A 20934-nucleotide genomic window follows, 5' to 3' on the forward strand; every position below is an offset into this window, starting at 1 on the left:
TTTAAATTATCCATTTCAAGAAACCCTAGAACCCCTGGACCTCTCTCTTAGGTCCATGGAAGTTTTCTGATGCTTTTTAAATTAAAAGGAGGATGAGGGCATGAGTGGGTGGGTGGTTCATCCTTTCTGGAGAATTGCCTATAATCAATAGGATTTGCTGCAACGGTGGCAATGTTCTATCTGCACTGTCCAGTACTGCAGCCATTAGCCATGCATAGGCACAGAACTCTTGCAGTGTAGCTAGGGCCAATGAGGAACTCATTTTTAGATTTAATTTAAATTGATTTAAACTAAAATCTCTCATGTGGCTGGTGCCTATGGTAACGGACAGAAGCTCCAGAGCAAGGGTTCTATAACTCTACCATGAATCAGTATCACTTGGGGGGTTGTGAAAACACAGATATCTGGGCTCCACACCAGGGCTTCTGATTCAGTATGTCTGGGTGAGGCCCTGTGCTCTGCTATGCCTAGTCGCTCAGTCGTATCCGACTCTTTGCGACCCTGTGGACTGTAGCCCGCCAGGCTCCTCTGTCCATGGGGATCCTCCAGGCAAGAATACTGGAGTGGGTTGTCATGCCCTCCTACAGTGGATCTTCCCAACCCAGGGATTGAACCCAGGTCTCCCGCAATGCAGATGGATTCTTTACTGTCTGAGCCACCAGGGAAGCCCAAGAATATGGAGTGGGTAGCCTATCCCTTCTTCAGGTGAACTTCCTGACCCAGGAATCGAACCAAGGTCTCCTGCTTTGCAGGTGGATTCTTTCCCAGCTGAGCTACCTGGGAAGCCCAGGTGGGGCCCTAGAATGCACATTTCTCGCAAGTTCCCAGGAGGTGCTGCCACGGTGGTGGCCCAGGGGCCAGATCTGAGAATTCTGGAGCTAGAACAGTGTGTTCAAATGTAAAAAGCATGCACTTTTTGATGAGGCAATACCATTTCCAGAAATCTGTCCCAAGGAAATAGTAGGACACGTGGGCAAAGGTGGCCACTCAAGGCTATCCCTTAGGAACAACCTGAATGTCTACCGGTTGGGGATTAGTTAAGTAAATAATGGTACATTTATATCATGGGGGGAAAGGGTCTCAAATTAAAATACAGTTTAAATGCATATTCCAGACTTATTTTCAGAGCATCTAGGTTTGTAAGTATGAGATAGGGCCTGAGTAATCTGCTTTTTTTAGAAGCATCTTGTGATATTATTACTACAGAGCATCTAGGGGTTCCAAAAGCCACTAAAAAGAACATAGGAATAAAAAGTTTTTAAAAACTATGTAAATTTACTTAAAATACCAGGGGAGAAAAGCATAGAAGATGTTGGGGAAAACTGGTGGAGAAAAAAAGTTTATAAAGCAGCATGAACTATTTTGTTCACTGCCAAATTACCAGTGTCCTTTGGCCTTCAAAAACCTTCCCTGCGATACTGAAGATGGCCACCAGAGGGAAGTGGCGAAGCGCCTAAATGGGACGGGGCACACTCAGAGGCCAATTGGGCTCCTCTGGCTTGAGACTGGCTTGGTCTCCTCAGAGCAAATGAGACCCCAGCTCCTCTCAGCAAATGAGGGAGAGTGTGGTCTGACCAGTTTATAGGGGCGGTGCACTCAGCTTCCTGTGAGAATGAGGGCTGGAATTGTCAGATCTGATTTTCCTAGAGAAACCAGAAATCCACATTTTCATGTAGAATAGCCTAATTTTTAAATATTGGCAACTCACTAATTTTAAAGTTTGGGTATGAAGGAGGTCAAACAACAGAACAATGAAGGCTGCATTCATCAGTTTATGACCTGTGACCCCAGCCCTCTAGGTAAGAGTGAAGTCAGATGTTAGAATCCTAGATGTTTTTGACTTAAATCTGAACCCTACTTTGGGTAGAGGTGCCACAAGAGGGCAAAGAGATAAGGTCTCAAACACCCCCTCCAGTAACCCATCTCACCTCCATCCCCTTCATCCAGAACCACTCCATTTCAACTGTTTTATATACTGATGTTTCCCCATACCCTAGTTTAAACAAAAACTTCAGTAGCTTTTAAACAAAAGCTTGGAAACTACTGCTCCAGTCCAACCAAGTATGTCATTCTACAGGTGGGGAAACTGAGGCCCAGAGAAGGCGGGAGTTTGGCCGTCTTTCCTCAGACACACTTGTCCTCACAACAGAGACAGGCTATGTGGCTGAATAAGAAAGGAGAGTGCCCTCAAGGTGACTGGGAAGGTCAAGGTCAGCTACTGTTGGAGAACCACTGCTCGGTGCCTCCCGCTGCGTGCAGGGCAGTCCGGGGCTTTGAGAACGAAGAGGGTACACACTAGGGTGCCTGTCCTCTGAAAGATTGGCCTCCAGAAGAGAAACAGAGCTCCATTCAAGCTCCTCTTCCCTTTGCTCTCCGGGTCACCCACCCAAAGGGAGACAGACCCCAGCTGGACTGTGGAAGGAGAGCGAGATTGGGGGTATTTGGCCCACCCTCTTGGCAAGTCATTCGTTTGGCCACCTGCCACCAGGAAAGACACACAGACAGCCTTCCCCACATACCTGTCTCCTGGTTCCAGAAACTGCTCCCTCATCTCACCCATTCTGGAGCTCAGCTATGCTAGTCTGCACATTCCCTCCTTAATTTCTTTAGACCTTTGTAAACAGTCTCTTTTTTAAAAGCTCACCTCTATTTACCCAGTTTGGGCGTGACTTCTGTTTCCTGTGACAGCCCACCTCTGTTTCCACGTGTTACCTGTACTATTATTATTATCTATTAGTAGCTTTCTTTAAATTGACCAAATTTTGTGTAGTTTGCTTATCATTATTTGTTTACTGTTATGGCTTAGCGTGCTGCGGTTCATGGGTTCGCAAAGAGTCGGACACGACTGAGTGACTGAACTGAACTGGACTGATTATCACTACCTGGGCTTCCCAGGTGGTGCAGTGTAAAGAATCTACCTGCCAATGCAGGACACTCAAGAGGGGCAGGTTCGATCCCTGAATCAGGAAGATCCCCTTGCCTGAAGAATCCCATGGACAGAAGAGCCTGGCGGGCTATAATCCACAGGGTCGCAAAGAGTTGGACATGACTGACCAACTGAGCATGCATATACATTACTACTACTTACCACCCTAAGGAATCCTCTCTATAGAATCACAATGCTTTGCAAGCTGTTCCTTCTAATCCTCATTAAAATTAAGTTCATCACTCGTTTTGAAAAAATTAAAATGTTTTCCCATGTCTTCTAGCTACCATCTACTTGCATGTGGCCCCACATTCAGGAAATTGGTGACACTGCAAAAGGAAGGGCTCCCCTAGGTTCCCACCCAGCACAGGGACCTCAGAGGGAAGAGTAATGAGTTCTCAGAGGAGGTGACATTTGTTAGGACTAATGAGTGGTATTGCATCAGAAGAAAAGTCGGGGGGGGGGGGCGGCGACAGCATGAGGGAAGTTTCAGAGAAGGGAAACACAGGGGGCAGCTGGGACTGGCAGCTGATGGGAGTGCCTTGGGGGTCATGAGGAGAACTGAGCCTGCAGGGGCAGGTTGAAGCCAAATTCTGAAGGGACTGGAGTGTCATGCTAAGTTTAGACTCTCTCTGTGCAGAGAGTTCCAAGGCTGTTAATGTGTGTTCTGGGGAGTAAGCGGCTCAGGGAGTCAAGTTTGGGAAATCACAGGTTCAACAAAGGTAAATAGTTTCTTTACTGCAGGACTTATCAGAGCCTTTACTATGCTCATGTACATCAATTCTCTCCAAGATCAACTTACCTACCATCTCTCCTCAATTCTGCAAAGCTGTTCATTGACAGGGGTCAGCCAGCTTTTAAGGCAAAGAGCCACACAGTCAATATTTTGGGTTTTGTAAGCCACATATGGTCTGTCTTGCATATTTTTTTTCCTTACAACCCTTTAAAAATGTAAAATCCATTCTCAGCTCTTGGGCTGTGCAAAAACAGGCCATATCTGGCTGTGGCTATAGTTTACTAAACTCTGGATTATAAGACATATCATGGATTTTAAATGTCACTTATTGGGGGTGAGGGGACATGAACCTATTAAGTGTATGTATCAACTGAAAGACAAATACCAATTTCAGCAAGGTTAAAATGTAGAGGGGAGAACACTGGGGGAATATAGTATTTCCCAAACTTTTTTTGACTTGAAGTCCCTTTTTTCTGCAGGGCAGCTCAAAGAATGTTCTGAGGAACCTGCTTTGGGGAAGGCTGCTGTGGGAGTGGGTGGGCCCCTGGCCTGGGAAAGGAGCGGTGCCCCGACCTGGATTCTCTCGATCTTCTTGTGCATCATCTCCATGTCGTTGTTGAGCTCTGTGACATAGGTAAACCGAGCAAAGTTCTTCTCTTCCTTGGCCAGAAACTCCTCGATGAGCTGATTCAGGTTCCCAGTCTTTGCCAGTTTCAGCAGCCGGAGGTGAGCCACCTCGTAGCTCTCAAAACTCTCGCCCTTGCTCTTCTTCCCATACTTTTTTGCCTTGAGAGCTAGAAAAGGAAGAACCAGCAACTGTGAGTCTGAAAGGAAAGCCATTCAGAGCAGAGCCTGGCAGAGGAAAGAGCTCCATAACGTTATCACTGTGCCCCAGGGAGGGGGCTAGACTTTCCCAGGACAAGAAAGGGGAAAGTGAGAATGGAGTTTCTCAGAAACACAGTTCTAGCCACACAGTCGCAAATGAGAAGGTAGAAAGGGACAGAAGGGTCTAAAAGACCAAAAATCAAATGCAGCTACACAGGGGGCTCTCTGAGGAGCTCAGATCTTTCAACCTGTTCAGGAGAGAGTTAATATAGCAGCCCTGAGACTGCTCTGCTTAGAAAGGTCTGCTTGCAAGGCTGGCCCTTCCCCTTCATCTGGGAACTTAAATGGTGAACATTTCCCTACACTGATATAAAACCATCTGCAAATGGTAAGAGTGGCTCCTGTGCCCTGACTGTATGGACAGTGCGGCCTATGCCCAACACCTGCCTTCCTGCTGGGAGGCTGGAATCTTGGGATGTGCTGAGGAGAGAGTGCCTACACGACCAGCCCCCAGTAAGAATCTTGGGCATCGAGTCTCTAATGAGCTCCCCAAGTAAACAACTCTTCACATGTGTTGTCACAATTAGAGGCTGGAGGAATTAAGCATATCCTGTGTGACTTCACCGGGAAAAGATCCGGGAAGCCTGTGCCTGGTTTCCTCTGGATTTTGCCCCATACACCTTTTCTCCTTGGTGATGTGTCTACATCATAGCCATGTTTGCAATGATATGCTGAGTCTTGTGAGTCCTCCTTCAGAATCTCCAAACATGGATAGGGCTGTGGCAACCTCCAATAAAACAAGTTCCTCCTCTAAATAATGGAAGCAGAGCCACAAGGTGAGGACACATCCTGTAGGTTAGGGATGGCGGATAAAATCCAACTCATCTAGTTAAATTGAATTTCAGGCAAACAATGTATTTTTAAAAGTATAAATATGTCCCAATTGCCGATAAACCCCAAATAATTCTTTAGTGTAAGTATCTTTCAAATATTGCATGGGGCTAAAATTTTATTCTTTGTAAATGGCCTGCAATTTAAATTTAATGGTGTCTTGTATTTTTATTTGCTAAATTTGGCAACCTTGCTACAAGGAGACTTGGGGAACTTCAGTTGAGAGAAAGAGGTATTCAGTGGAGGGAGATACCTTCTTCCTTTTTGGACTGCTCCTCGAACTCAAGACGATCATTCAGCTTGATGAGCAAGAAGGATTTGAGCTTGGTTTCATGATCATAGACACGCTCCAGCTCTCGGATCTCCAGGTTGTACTGAGAGATGTCCTTCTGCTGGCGGTCCTTCATGGCAGCCACTCGAGCCATGGCTTCCAGCCTGGGTAGGGGGAGGGGAGCACAACAGAGTCTGAGTGTCCAGAGGCTCCTTCCTTCTCCCCGCCTTCTCCCTACCAGTCCAGACAGACTTCATTCCTGGTCAGTGATCATCCCTTCTTTTAATCATGGAGATTTCTGGGAGTAGAGGAACCACCTTCCTCACCTGAATGACAGGAGCTCACAACTCTAGACCACCCTCAGGAAATGATTTTCTATCATCATCTCTGTCACCATCCTTATCATCATCATCATCACATCACCATCACCACCACCACCACCACAACCATCACCACTACCATCAGTATCACCATCACCACTGCCACCACCACGACCATCACCACTACCATCAGCACCACCATCAGCGTCACCATCACCAGTATCACCACCAGCATCATCACCACCATCAGCATCATCACACATCACCATTATCACTATTACCATCATCATCACCACTTGTCAAGTATAATACTATGCCCTGCCACTCCCTTATATACTCATATTTTTTAATATTTATTTATTTTGGCTGCACCAGGTCTTAGTTGCCCCATGCAGGATCTTCGATCTTCACTGTGGCATGCAGGATCTTCTTAGCTGCAGCAAGCAAACTCTTAGTCTTGGCATATGGGATCTAGTTCCTTGACCAGGGATTGAACCTGGCTCTCTGCATTGGGAGTGCAGAGTCTTAGCCACTGGACCACCAGGGAATTCCCTATACTAATATTATTTAATCCTCACTTCCACCCAAAGAAGTCCTACAATAAATTAGTGCTGATGGAGCTGGGGTTCAAACTCAGATCTCTCTGGCTCCAAAACCTGCACTCTTCACATGTGAACTGCATGCCTTTTGCCCCTCTAGGGGTGAAGCTGGGAAACAGTCCAGACTGAGAGAGGTCCCTAGGACTACAGGCAGGGACACCTGGGGAAGGTGATACAGAATAGGGGTTTAAATCTCAGCTCCACCACATCTGCCACTTACCTGGATCTCAGGTAAGCATTTTGACATCTCTAAGCCTCCATTTCCTGGCCTGTAAAATGGGGATAATAATGCCTAGGGCTGTGATGAGGGTTGAAATACTACCCAGAGCATCTAGCATCATGCTTGGCAGACACACAACCAGTGCTCAGAGTCATGATGATGATGGTTTCAGGTTCCTCAGCACATAAGCACAGGGGGTAGAGGAGGCCCAGAGTAAGAAGCCCAACAGGTGGCTGAGACATCTCTGCCCCCAGGGGCCTCTCCCCCAGCATACCTCTGCTCGTAGGCCTGTGCAGATTGCTCAATGGCCACATTCATTGTTTTCTTCTGCATCGACAGGCGCCGATGAAGATGCTGGTAGACGTTGTCATAAGCAGCCTTCTCATACCTCAGGTCCTCGATGTCCTTCCGGAGCTTCGCATTGGTGGTCAGCATCTGGTCAAAGTATACAGTGACCTGCAAGGAGGGCTGCACTTCAAAACAAGGCTCACTCCTGGGGCATGAGACAAGCTTCCAGAAGGCAGCCAGAGCGTTGAAGGGTCTTCCCCTCACCTCCCACCCCAGACCCACAGAACCATGGTTGGAGTGCTGCCTGGCCTGTGTGTACACCATCGTTCACCTTCTCCTGACTCAACCAATGAAATGTATGCCTGCTAATGGCTTCACAGACATCATTCTTCCCTTCTCCAAAGGGAGGGAGAGCTGTCTGCAGAGATTTTGTTTGGCCTCGTTGCACTATGTGGGATCTTAGTTCCCCATATGTTCCAGATGCAATCATGCACGCTTGCTCAGTTGTGTCCGACTCTGTGCAGCCTTATGGACTGCTGTCCACCAGGCTCCTCTGTCCATGGGATTTCCCAGGCAAGAATACTGGGAAATACTGGGGTGGGTTGCAACTTACTTCTCTAGGGGATCTTCCTGACCTAGGGATCGAACGCATGTCTCCTGCACTACAGGTGGATTCTTTACCACTGAACCATAGGGAAACCCCTTAGTTTCTCAACCAGGGATCAAACCTGTGCCCCCTGCAATGGAAGCAGGGAGTCCTAACCATTGGATGGCCAGATAATTCCCCCAGAAGACACCTTACGTACAAGATTCAAACGGGTTTCCAAAATGTGGATCTGTTTTTGCAGTTTCCGGGGGTTATTGGCCTCCTGTATTTTTGTGAAGATCTGTCTTTGGTTTACAATTTTTTTCTCCATCTGAACAATCTGAAAAAAAGAGAGGGAAAACCCAGCTGTGTTGACATCTGTATGGGGACAAATGCAACAGTTCACTAACTCAAGAATGCTAAAACAAAAACTACCATGTTATTTCTTTTCCTATGAATAGAATTTTAATTTCTCCCTTGGGTGTGGACTCAACTTAATCTTAGTCAGTTTGGGACAAAATGAGCAACTAAGAGTTTTTATTCTCACTTGTGTGTGTAAATTTCACTCACATATGGGCAAAAATTTCACCTGACCCTAAAGCCACTATTTTCCTGGAGAAATGGCATTGATCCCCCAAGAAGCCTTCTGTAACCTTGTTTTTATTTGGTTGGTGGGTTTTTTGCTTGTTTCTTTTTCTGACTCTTACAATAATGGGGATGCTAGCAACCCTTAACAAGTAGATCATGAGGTGTCACACACCCTGCAACGTTTAAGACAGCACCAGACATTCAAAAATTGACCCCCATTCCTTGTGACTGTCCAGTGCCCCTTGGATGTCAAGCAGGTGAAAATCCTCTTTATAATCTTCTGTAACTAGAATCAAAATGTCTTCTACATATATACACACAGCATTTTTTATTCTCTCTCTCTTTTTTTTAATTTTTGGTGTGCTAGGTCTTTGTTGCTGTGCATGGGCTTTCTCTAGTTGCGGAAAGCAGGGGCCACTCTCTAGTTGCGGTGCACGGGCTTCTCATTGCTGTGACTTCTGTTGCTGCAGAGCACAGGCTCTAGAGTGCACATGCTTCAGTAGTTGTGGCTCCTGGGCTCTAGAGGACAGGCTCAATAGTTGAGGAGCATGGGCTTAGCTGCTCCAAAGCATGTGGGATCTATTCCAGCCAGAGGTCAAGCCCACGTCTCCTGCATTGGCACGTGTATTCTTTACCACTGGATCACCAGGGAAGTCCTTTCATTCAGTTTTAATAGACAAGTATCCAGGAATGGAGTCACTGTATAAATCAAGGGAATGTTCATTGATTTGTCTGGAACTTAACCAAGGGTTGGCCATCATTTTGGAAATCTTGACACCAGCACAACCTGGGTCATCTTGTGGTTTTTGTTTGGCCATGCTATGAGGCTTGCGGGCCTCTTAGTTCCCTGACCATGGATTGAACCTGGGCCACTGCAGTGAACACAGCAACTCCTAACCACTGGACGGCCAGGGAATTCCCATGGATCATCTTCTTTGAGTTGTGGATACAACAAGCCCAAATCAGTCTGCAGTGTGGAATCTGGCCCACTGCCTGTTCTCATAAAGTCTTACTGGCACAGAGCCATGCCCATTCTTTGCATTGTCTATGGCTGCTTTCAGGCTATGAAGGCAGAATGGAATAGCTGCAACACAAACCACATGGCTTGTAAAGCCAAAATATTTACTATCAGGCCCTCTGTGGAGCAATTTGCCAGCCCCGTTCTGGATAAGTCAGGCCAAAACATGCACATATGAAATACATATAATTTTAGTATAAATACTTTTCCTTTATGTTTCCTTTATATTATAGTTATAGCATCATATTGATTTAAAAGAAGAAGGGTAAAGGATTATATCATCTATGAATTTTACTTCAGGATTGTAAAGGAGGTATTATAAAATACTTGCTGTTAAAAAGAGGTGCTGGCAGTTGAGTGATTCATAATTTCAAGTGTCAATGACTAGAAAATGATTAAGTTCATTTAGGCTCAGGACTTGTTAAAAATATGTTTTCCCAAGAAGAACTTCTTCTGCTTTTATGGGCACAGATCTCAGCAGCCTCCCTTAAGGGGTAGCAGCTTGTATCAATTAGGAACACACACAACAGCAAATTACAGAAAGCCTGGCTAGATAGTGGTTTAAACAAATTATGGTTTATCTTTCTCTCATAATACATTGATGGCTTAAGTTCAGTAACTGAAGGATGTAAGGACAAGATCTGTATAATTCACCTGACTTCTCCCTCAAAACATGGCTGCCACAGCACCAGCCTTCACAGTTATGTTCCGAGGAAGAAATATGGATGAAGGGTAGGACCTATTATCTAAGATGTTTGCTCTTTGGAAGAAAAGCTATGAAAAATCTAGACATTATATTCAAAAGCAGAGACATCACTTTGCCAACAAAGGTCTGTCTAGTCAAAGCTATGGTTTTTCCAGCAGTCGTGTATGGATGTGAGAGCTGGACCATAAGGAAGGATGAGCGCTGAAGAACTGATGCTTTCAAACTGTGGTGCTGGAGAAGACTCTTGAGAGTCCCTTGTACAGCAAGGAAATCAAACCAGTCAACCTAAAGGAAATCAACCCTGAATATTCATTAGAAGGACTAATGCTGAAGCTGAAGCTCCAATACTTTGGCCACCTGATGCAAAGAGCCGACAATAGAAAAGACCTTGATGCTAGGAAAGATTGAGGGCAGGAGAAGGGGGAGACAGAGGATGAGAAGGTTGGATGGTATCATCAACTCAGTGGACATGAATTTGAGCAAGTTCTGGGAGATACTGAAGGACAGGAAGCCTGGCGTGCTTGCAGTCCATGGGGTTGCAAAGAGTTACACAGCTGAGTGACTGAACAACAACAACAAACCAGTTGGAGTCTCTGAGCTGGAGGGGACATCTGGTAGGGAAACGTCTGGAAAACGTTTCCTTATTCCTAAAAGAGAGTCATAGGAAGAGATGGTCTGTCTTCTCTTGAAGATGTTGTTCCATCTGGATGTGGTGCCTGGAATCGCTGCTGCAGTCCTGCCCACAAAGGACAAATACTTTGATAACCTAACTGAGCAGCTGAATCAACCATCCTGAAGCTTGTATTTTTTATACTTTCTGTTAGTTTTAGTCACTAAGTCATGTCCAACTCTTTGCAACCCCATGGATTGTAGCCAGCCAGGCTCCTCTGTCCATGGGATTTCCCAGGCAAGAATGGTGGAGTGTGTTGCCATTTCCTCCTCCAGGGGATCTTCCCAACCCAGGGATCAAACCCATGTTTCCTGCATTAACAAGCACATTCTTTACAACCGAGCCACGAGGGAAGCCTGCTACTACCTGTTAAATGAGATAAAAACATTTTCTTATTGTCAGTACTTTACTCAGGGAAGGTGGGCTCTGCCTCCAGGCCCAAGGGATAAATCATCATCGATCTAAACCAGGGGCTGGGAAACTTTTTCTAGAAGGCCAAAACAGTAAATATTTTAGGTTTCAAGGACCAAGAGATTCACATAACCATTTTAGAGTATGTGAGTATGTAGATAACCTAACTGAGCTGCTGAATCAACCATCCTGAAGCTTGTATTATTTTTATACTTTCTGTTGGTTTTAGTCACTAAGTCGTGTCCAACTCTTTGGAACACCATGGACTGTCGCGCACCAGGCTCCTCTGTCCATGGGATTTCCCAGGCAAGAATGGTGGAGTGTGTTGCCATTTCTTTCTCCAGGGGATCTTCCCAACCCAGGGATCAAACCAAGAGAACGCACTGATCATAGCAAACACCCTCTTCCAACAACACAAGAGAAGACTATACATGGACATCACCAGATGGCCAACACCGAAATCAGATTGATTATATTCTTTGCAGCCAAAGATGGAGAAGCTCTATATAGTTAGCAAAAACAAGACCGGGAGCTGACTGTGACTCAGATCATGAACTCCTTATTGCCAAATTCAGACTGAAATTGAAGAAAGTGGGGAAAACCACTAGACCATTCAGGTATGACCTAAATTAAATCCCTTATGGTTATACAGTGGAATTGAGAAATAGATTTAAGGGACTAGATCTGATAGACAGAGTGCCTGATGAACTATGGACGGAGGTTCATGACATTGTACAGGAGACAGGGATCAAGACCATCCCCAAGAAAAAGAAATGCAAAAAAGCAAAATGGCTGTCTGAGGAGGCCTTACAAATAGCTGTAAAAAGTAGAGAAGTGAAAAGCAAAGGAGAAAAGGAAAGATACACCCATTTGAATGCAGAGTTCCAAAGAATAGCAAGGAGAGATAAGAAAGCTTTTCTCAGTGATCAATGCAAAGAAATAGAGGAAAACAATAGAATAGGAAAGACTAGAGATCTTTTCAAGAAAATTAGAGATACCAAGGGAACATTTCATGCAAAGATGGGCTCGATAAAGGACAGAAATGGTATGGACCTAACAGAAGCAGAAGATATTAAGAAGAGGTGGCAAGAATACACAGAAGAACTATACAAAAAAGATCTTCACGACCCAGACAATCATGATGGTGTGATCACTCACCTACAGCCAGACATCCTGGAATGTGAAGTCAAGTGAGCCTTAGAAAGCATCACTACGAACAAAGCTAGTGGAGGTGATGGAATTCCAGTTGAGCTATTTCGAATCCTGAAAGATGATGCTGTGAAAGTGCTGAACTCAATATGCCAGCAAATCTGGAAAACTGAGCAGTGGCCACAGGACTGGAAAAGGTCAGTTTTCATTCCAATCCCAAAGAAAGGCAATGCCAAAGAATGTTCAAACTATCGCACAATTGCACTCATCTCACACGCTAGTAAAGTAATGCTCAAAATTCTCCAAGCCAGGCTTCAGCAATACGTGAACCGTGAACTTCCAGATGTTCAAGCTGGTTTTAGAAAAGTCAGAGGAACCAGAGATCAAATTGCCAACATCTCCTGGATCATCGAAAAAGCAAGAGAGTTCCAGAAAAACATCTATTTCTGCTTTATTGACTATGCCAAAGCCTTTGATGTGTGGATCCCAATAAACTGTGGAAAATTCTGAAAGAGATGGGAATACCAGACCTCCTGACCTACCTCTTGAGAAACCTGTATGCAGGTCAGGAAGCAACAGTTAGAACTGGACATGGAACAACAGACTGGTTCCAAATTGGGAAAGGAATATGTCAAGGCTGTATATTGTCACCCTGCTTATTTAACTTATATGCAGAGTTCAGTTCAGTTCAGTCGCTCAGTCATGTCCGACTCTTTGCAACCCCATGAATTGCAGCACGCCAGGCCTCTCTGTCCATCACCAACTCCTGGAGTCTACCCAAACCCATGTCCATTGAGTCGGTGATGCCATCCAACCATCTCATCCTCTGTTGTCCCCTTCTCCTCCCGCCCCCAATCCTACCCAGCATTAGGGTCTTTTCCAATGAGTCAACCCTTCGCATGAGGTGCCCAAAGTATTGGAGTTTCAGCTTCAACATCTGACCTTCCAATGAACACCCAGGATTGATCTCTTTTAGGATGGATTGATTGGATCTCCTTGCAGTCCAAGGGACTCTCAAGAGTCTTCTCTAACACCACAGTTCAAAAGCATCAATTCTTCGGTGCTCAGCTTTCTTCACAGTCCAACTCTCACATCCATACATGACCACTGGAAAAACCATAGCCTTGACTAGACGTACTTTTATTGGCAAAGTAATGTCTCTGCTTTTAAATATGCTATCTAGGTTGGCCATAACCTTCCTTCCAAGGAGTAAGCGTCTTTTAATTTCATGGCTGCAATCACCAACAGCAGTGATTTTGGAGCCCAAAAAAATAAAGTCTGACACTGTTTCCACTGTTTCCCCATCTATTTCCCATGAAGTGATGGGAATGCAGAGTACATCAGGAGAAACGCTGGGCTGGATGAAGCACAAGCTGGAATCAAAACTGCCAGGAGAAATATCAATAACCTCAGATATGCAGATGACACCACCCTTATGGCAGAAAGCGAAGAACTAAAGAGCCTCTTGATGAAAGTGAAAGAGGAGAGTGAAAAAGTTGGCTTAAAACTCAACATTCAGAAAACTAAGATCATGGCATCTGGTCCCAGCACTTCATGGGAAATAGATAGGGAAACAGTGGAAACAGTGGCAGACTTTACTTTTTTGGGCTCCAAAATCACTGCTGATGGTGACTGCAGCCATGAAATTAAAAGACGCTTACTCCTTGGAAGGAAAGTAATGACCAACCTAGACAGCATATTAAAAAGCAAAGACATTACTTTGTCAACAAAGGTCCATCTAGTCAAGGCTATGGTTTTTCCAGTAGTCATGTATGGATGTGAGAGTTGGACTGTAAAGAAAGCTGAGTGCCAAAGAATTGAGGCTTTTGAACTGCAGTGTTGGAGAAGACTCTTGAGAGTCCCTTGGACTGCAAGGAGATCCAACCAGTCCATCCTAAAGGAAATCAGTCCTGAATATTCATTGGAAGGACTGATGCTGAAGCTGAAACTCCAATACTTTGGCCACCTGATGCGAAGAGCTGACTCATTTGAAAAGACTCTGATGCTGGGAAAGATTGAGGGCAGGAGGAAAAGGGGAAGACAGAGGATGAGATGGTTGGATGGCATCACCAACTCAATGGACATGAGTTTGGGTAAACTCCGGGAGTTGGTGATGGACAGGGAGGCCTGGCATGCTGCCGTTCATGGGGTCGCGAAGGGTCGGACATGACTGAGCAACTGAACTGAACTGAACTGAATATGTAGATACTCACATAACCATTTAAAAAGTAAACATTGAAGATGTAAAAACCATTCTTCACTGAAGGGCCATAAACAAACAGACCAGACTTGGTGCTTGCACCATAATCTGCTGCCCCATAATCTGGTATACCCCAAACCAATTCTGGAAATTCCATAATTTCTCTTTATCAGCGATTGGCAAAGGAATGGACCTTTACACTAACCCTGGCCAATCTGAGAAAATCTGCTGGAGGGATTTTGTGAGTTATTCTCCCTTTCATAAGAAGAGAATATCATGTAGGAAAAACTCCCATCCATTCTTCATATTTTTGAATGCAATTATATGAAATATTATATCAGCTAAGCTGTGGCAGCCATCTTGTAACCATGAGGCCAAGAGAGTCACAGAGAAAAATAAAAATCCATCGTTGTAGAGCTGCTAAACCATCCCTGCTGCTGCTGCTGCTGCCAAGTCACTTCAGTCGTGTCTGACTCTGTGCAACCCCATAGACGGCAGCCCACCAGGCTCCCCTGCCCCTAGGATTCTCCAGGCAAGAACAATGGAGTGGGTAGTATCGCCTATTTCCAGTCAGACATCTTATTATGTGAGATAAACAAACCTCTATTTCCCAGCTCTTCCAGTCAGGAATTGCATTACTTGCAGCCCAACACATTCTTCAAGCAAGATGGTGGCTCAGAAGACCAGACATCAAGGGAACCAGTGGGTCTCACACAAAACTGGCAAGGTATAGAAATGCTGCTTATGATTGGCATCAGCCAGATTTTGGACTTTAGCTGGAACACACTGTCTCTCTCCCCCACAAATTCCCTCAGAGCAAAACCAAATTGCTTCATCAGTGCTGACAAAGTCAGGTTCAAGTAAAGTCAGGTTCCTTTTCCACTTGGGTCTCCTTTTCTGTTCTATGCACAATACAACATCCTCAACACAAACCCACTCCAGCTCTCTTCTGAAATAAAACAAATGACCTGTTTTGATTTATGGGAGGGTAGCATCCTCCCCCATATATCAGGTGTGGCCTCTGCCACACATATATCAGGCAGCTCTGAGGGGCTGCCTGCCCCTGCCTGAGCTGAATCCTAGAGTCCTCAGGCTCCAGCTCCTTGCCAAAGGAAGTTATGGCATCAGCTCTTGTGACTAAATTCAGAGCTATATTCCCTTTGGCACCTTTATGTCAGACACTGCTTTTGTGATACTGAAAGTAATTAGGCTTTAGCCCAATGGGAGACATTACCCAAGCCTGTAGCTGAAGGGGAAATGCATTGCCTACACGAGATGCCCAGCCCGAAGGCATCAGCTTATTAATTATTCTGTGAGGCCAAGCAGGGCCCAGTGGTACCCTTGCCTCCAGTCATCCCTTGAAAGGACAAAGTTCTGGGCACTGTGTGGTGGGCATAGCAGGAGGGGATCCTGGGAGCTGGGATGGAATTAGACCAAGAAGGTTTTTGTGCTGGGCAGTGAGTGCCATATTCTTTGGAGGATTAGCAAACTAAATCGCCTTTTCTAATGTTTCTGAGAATCCACATCCCTGTTTCTTTTGTCAATTTTTCTTTGTTCACTTTTTAAAGCTTTTTTTTTTTTTTGATGTGCACCATTTTTAAAGTCTTTATTGAATTTGCTACAATATTATGTGTTGTTTTTTTTTTTAATGTTTTGGGTTTTTTGACCACAAGACATGTGGGATTTTAGCTCCCCAACCAGGGATTGAACCTGCGCCCTCTGCATTGGAAAGCGAAGTCTTAATCACTGGACCACGAGGGACGTTCCCTCTTTGTTCACGTTTATTGCGTTCTTCTCATACATTCATATATTCATCCATTCACTCATTCATCAATGTTTATCAAGCCACTGCTTGGTGCCAGACAAGGGGTATGACGGTATCCAAGACAGAGTGGCCCCTGCCCTCAGGGAACCTACAGTCTAGGATTGGAAACAACCCAGGAAGCATGGTGAGTCCTAGGAGAGGGAAGATTAGAAGATAATTTTGACACACACAGTAGGGGCACATAGCAGAGAAAAATGAAGGGACAACTATCCTGCATAAACAGCATTTGAGCTGAGACCCAAAGAATGACTAAGACTCTCCCAAGCAGAGAGGATGGGGCCCAGCATTCCAGGCAGAGGGAACAGCATGTGCAAAGGCAGAGATGAGAGACAGCAGTGTGGGTCCATAAAGGCAGTCAGTGTGGATGGAGCACAGAGGACAAGAGAGGTGGGGGTATTTACTCCAGGTTCCAGAGTGCCCTACTTCTCTGAGTACCCCCACTGAGTGTGCTATTTGTTCCTGGCCAGGAACCTAATACCAGGGGGATATACTTTAAACTGGAAAGAAGCCATAGAGAAGGCCTCCCTGAGACCTGAGAAAGTCACCTTTAGGCTGAGAAAAAAATAAGCAACTAGGGTGAGGCATTTGGGGGCAGCATATGCAAAGGCCCTGAGGTGAGAAAAGACAGCATTACTTGGGGGGAAAAAGAGAAAGTCTTTTGCAGCTGGAGTGACAAGACTTAAGGAAGGAATAACATGGGATGAGCCTACAGGGGTAGGCAGGGGCTAGATCACATAGGGACTTTCAAACGACAGTAAGGGATGAATGCTCTCCAGCAAATGTCTCTAGCTCTTTGTTTTCTGGATCCATGAGGACTGCACTTCCTAGGCCCTTTTGTGAATGGGTAGAGTTGACTATTTTTGGATGGGTATGGGCACAGTGGGTATTTATGGGTTTTGCAGACTGTCTTGAGTCAGTGGGTCATGAGCAGACGTGACACACTGGAGCATTTAATTGCCAGGGTGAGACCCTCAGGATCTCACATTTTTTTCTACCACAAGTCATGGCAATGTCCAAGATGGGGATTATCCCATCAGCCTGGCCCCAGGATGAGAGGATTTAAGAGCCCCTAGAGAGAGGCAATGGCACCCCACTCCAGTACTCTTGCCTGGAAAATCCCATGGATGGAGGAGCCTGGTAGGCTACAGTCCATGGGGTCGCTAAGAGTCGGACACGACTGAGCGACTTCACTTTCACTTTTCCCTTTCATGCACTGGAGAAGGAAATGGCAACCCACTCCAGTATTCTTGCCTGGAGAATCCTAGGGACAGTGGAGCCTGGTGAGCTGCCGTCCATGGAGTCGCACAGAGTCGGACATGACTGAAGTGACTTAGCAGCAGTAGCAGCAGCAGCCAATCCACAATAGACCATAAATCATGTATGAAAAAGACACCTTTGTTGTTTTAAACCACTGAGTTGGGGAGAGGGAGTGTTTGTTACTGCAGCATACCTAACCTCTCCTGACTGATACAGTAAGGATTTAGGCATTTATTCTAAGTGTAATAGGGAGGCACTGGAGACCACAGTGGGGAAATGGATCAATAGAACTGAGAGATTAGGGGTTACAATGGTGGTAGAGACAGGTTTAGAAAAGCCAGCGGAGCAGGGTATGGTGGGGAGTACACCTACCCCACTCCTTCCCTTTGCTCAGTGTTCTGGTTAACCCTTTAAGAGAAAGACCACACCTTCTCATCCAGTTCAGCCAGCAGCAGTTTCATTGATTTAATCAGGGCCTCGTAGTCCTCCTTAGTTTGCAGCAGGAAACGCAGTTCCATGTAGTTTTTCTCATTGAGATCCAGGTTCCTGGAGGACTTGATGAGATTCAAAAGCAGGGTGATCTCATCCTGCTCCTCCTGCAGGGTCTTTATTTCCTTGCTGTTGGGAAAGCAGCGCATGATTAACCCTGAACCCCTGGCTTTGCCTGGATCTGACACTCCAGGCCCCTTGACCTTGAAAGGAGACTTAGGTACTTCCTAACCCAGCGAGTTGGAAGGGACTCACCCAAGGTCTCTAGTCCAGGTCCTGAATTTACATCACCTCTGACCCAGTTCACTGTAACTTCCACCGCTCTGTGCCCTTCTCTGAGTGGTACTTTTTTTTTTTTTTCTCCTCAGAACAATTTGCAGCTGTGCCTGTCAAAACCCATTACCTAGACATGGTGGGAGCCCCCAAGTTTTCTTTTGCCAGCAGCTCACTGGCATCTGTCTGACTTTGCAGACCTTCTTTTCCAGCTTTCCAGCCAATTATCTCTGGTAATGACAGGCAAACCCATCAGACAGGATCTTTCGACTGTGCATCAACACAGAGCTGCACAGGAACCTCTAACCCCCACCAGCTCCTCTATTCGGGGGCTAATGATTTATAAAATTGGCTGACACGAGTCTTCTTTCTCTCCCTTGTCTACTCTGGAGAAGAGAGGGGGTCAAGGACGTGGGCAAATGGAGATTTTGAAAAGAAAAGAAGGCTCAGGCGACTGTACAGCAACTGAACAATGTGAAATGGCACAGAGGCCGAATTTCTTGCAAAGACCTTGCAGCTTATTCCCACTGGTCAGCGCGATTTGCAGACTTGCTGCCTCAGTGCCCTTTGGAAGCTTAGAGAAATGCAGCATTTCAGGTCCCAACACAGGACCTACTGAATCAGAATCTGCTTTACAACAAGATCCTCAAATGACCTCTATGCATTTTAAAGTTTTGGAAGCACTCAGAACAGTAAAGAATATTCAAGGGCAGGGGTCTGCAAAGACTTTTCTATAAACGGCCAAAGAGTAAATATTTTAGGCTTTGTGGGCCAGAGCGCCTCTGTTGCACCCACTCAACAAAGCAACCACATGAAACACAAAAATGAATAGGTGTGGCTATGTGCCAATAAAACTTCATAAAAACAGGCAGCCAATAAGATTTGGCTCATTAGCCACTACTGCTCTAAAGCAACACTGTCCAGTAGACTATTCTGCAGTGATGGAAATGTTCTCCAGTTGTCCTGTCTGATAGCATCCACCAGACATGTGTGGCTACTGAGCACCTGAAATGTGGCTAGTGCCACTGAAGAACTGAATTTCTAATTTTATTTATTGTAACTAATTACCAATGTAAATGGCCACATGCTGCTAGGGACCACCAGAGAGCACACCTAGTTCTAGAGCATCTTGTCTCCTAAACCTGGCCCTTGGGACTTCTCTGCCCCTCTCAAGCCCCTCACGGGAGGGGTCTTTGTAAAGGTACAGAGGAAAAAGAAAGAGAGCAGGATAATCCATCAAAGACAGGCTTTCAGGGTGTAGTGAGGTCAGAAAAAAGCAAAAGGAGGTTTGTCCATCTTTAGGCACGGCTGGGATTGCAGTGAGGGGAGTGAGGTGCTTCAAAAATTAAGGAGGTCTTCACTCTCAGGGTGGTACAGGTGCAAGGTCAGCACTGGGGAAAAGCACTTTCTTAACTATTGTACCCTAACTACCTCACTTACCTCAACCCAGTTTTCCTCCTATTTTGGGGTGTTTATGTCTACTCTTCCACTCCCCTCCCCCGCTTCAGTTTCATCACAGTGAAACCAGATCAAATGGACTGGGGTAGGGTAGAGTAGGATGCAGAAGAGTAAGAAAGATTCAAGAAAAACTGAAGACACACCAAGAAGTAGGCATTTCCTGATGCCCACACCAAGGACAGGCTGTGAATCAAGATCTCCAGGCACAGAAGTGCAGGTTGTGGACTGCACAGCCCAAGGGAGCACCATCTACTTGAAAACATATCACTGATTTGCCGATTTATTGTACTTTTCTGAGAGACAGTTGGTCGTGTTTTAACAAAATCTCTACATAACAATGATGTTTCCAACAGATGGCAGTAAAGAGTCTTGAGAAAAGGGTGCCTTTTTCTAATTCACATAGTGATCCCATATTGACTAGCAGCAGCTCTGAGTAAGCCAGTCCATGGAAAATCTAAAGAACTCCTCTAGCCTCTGAACTTTGCACATCATCTAACAGTCAAATTTTCTTTCTAATAATAGGCAGTTACTGCCTGTATAAACATTATAGATGTAGTTAAGGATCACCTTTCCTTGGACGGAATCTAAGAATGCCTGTTTAACATTTGTTTCTTCAACCCCAGAGAACACCTTTCTGTTGCCCAAGGAAAACTATACATAATTTCTAGGGCAACTCAATTTCAAATATTCAGTCTTGAAGATCCCAAAAGGTCACACAAGCAGGAAATGTCCTTTGGGATATCCACTGCCGGGTGATTTCCCCTTCTCTGGGAACTCCCCATCTTCATTGCTAGAACTGCTGAGGATACCCATAGCTATTTTTCATCCTATAGTTCAACTCCCAGGCCACAGCCAGTTGGGCCAGAAGCAGACACCAGACCCAAGCTGAGACAATCAGATTCTCCCTCTCCTGAAAATTCTGGGATGGATTCTCAGAATTCTGGAATTGATTAAGGACAGTCTCTCTGTGTGGCCTTTGGTAGTTCAAGAATTGGAGGAAGCCATCTCCCACCAGCCACAGCTGAGACTCAAGAGAAGGAAGAACAAAATCCATGCGTTGAAAGAAATAGGAACCAGAAATGGCTTCTAGTTTGGGTCCTTCCCTGAAACATGGGTGCTCTGCTTCCCTTGGGGTCCCTGAGACACCCTGAACTCTGAGAATATATCTCCTTTCCCCACTGAAGCTATCCCAAATGGGTCCGTGCCACAGAGGCCACATCAGAAGGCA

The 20934-nt window shown here is 45.5% G+C and overlaps 1 protein-coding gene and 1 non-coding gene across 17 annotated transcripts in view; both read right to left on the reverse strand.

Annotated features, from left to right (window-relative positions):
* The window catches only part of CCDC63 (coiled-coil domain containing 63), a 150945-nt gene that overhangs the window by 124217 nt on the left and 5794 nt on the right, over positions 1-20934 (reverse strand). For all 16 annotated transcript variants that reach the window (XR_014068496.1, XM_081539935.1, XM_081539948.1 and 13 more), the window contains 5 exons: positions 17915-18104; positions 7883-8002; positions 7063-7244; positions 5632-5813; positions 4236-4456 (listed from right to left, as the gene is read on the reverse strand). Coding sequence is in view for 15 of the 16 variants with exons in the window: in XM_081539935.1 (XP_081396061.1) it covers positions 4236-4456; positions 5632-5813; positions 7063-7244; positions 7883-8002; positions 17915-18104 (895 nt within the window). In the remaining variant the exon portion in view is untranslated. The remainder of the gene's footprint in view (positions 1-4235; positions 4457-5631; positions 5814-7062; positions 7245-7882; positions 8003-17914; positions 18105-20934) is intronic.
* On the reverse strand, positions 6445-6516 carry TRNAG-CCC (transfer RNA glycine (anticodon CCC)). The gene has a single exon. It is a non-coding gene; the product is annotated as a tRNA-Gly (tRNA).

Source organism: Giraffa tippelskirchi, chromosome 11, assembly GCF_054371585.1.
Source record: "Giraffa tippelskirchi isolate mGirTip1 chromosome 11, T2T-mGirTip1v1.2.pri, whole genome shotgun sequence".
Lineage (NCBI taxonomy): Eukaryota > Metazoa > Chordata > Mammalia > Artiodactyla > Giraffidae > Giraffa > Giraffa tippelskirchi.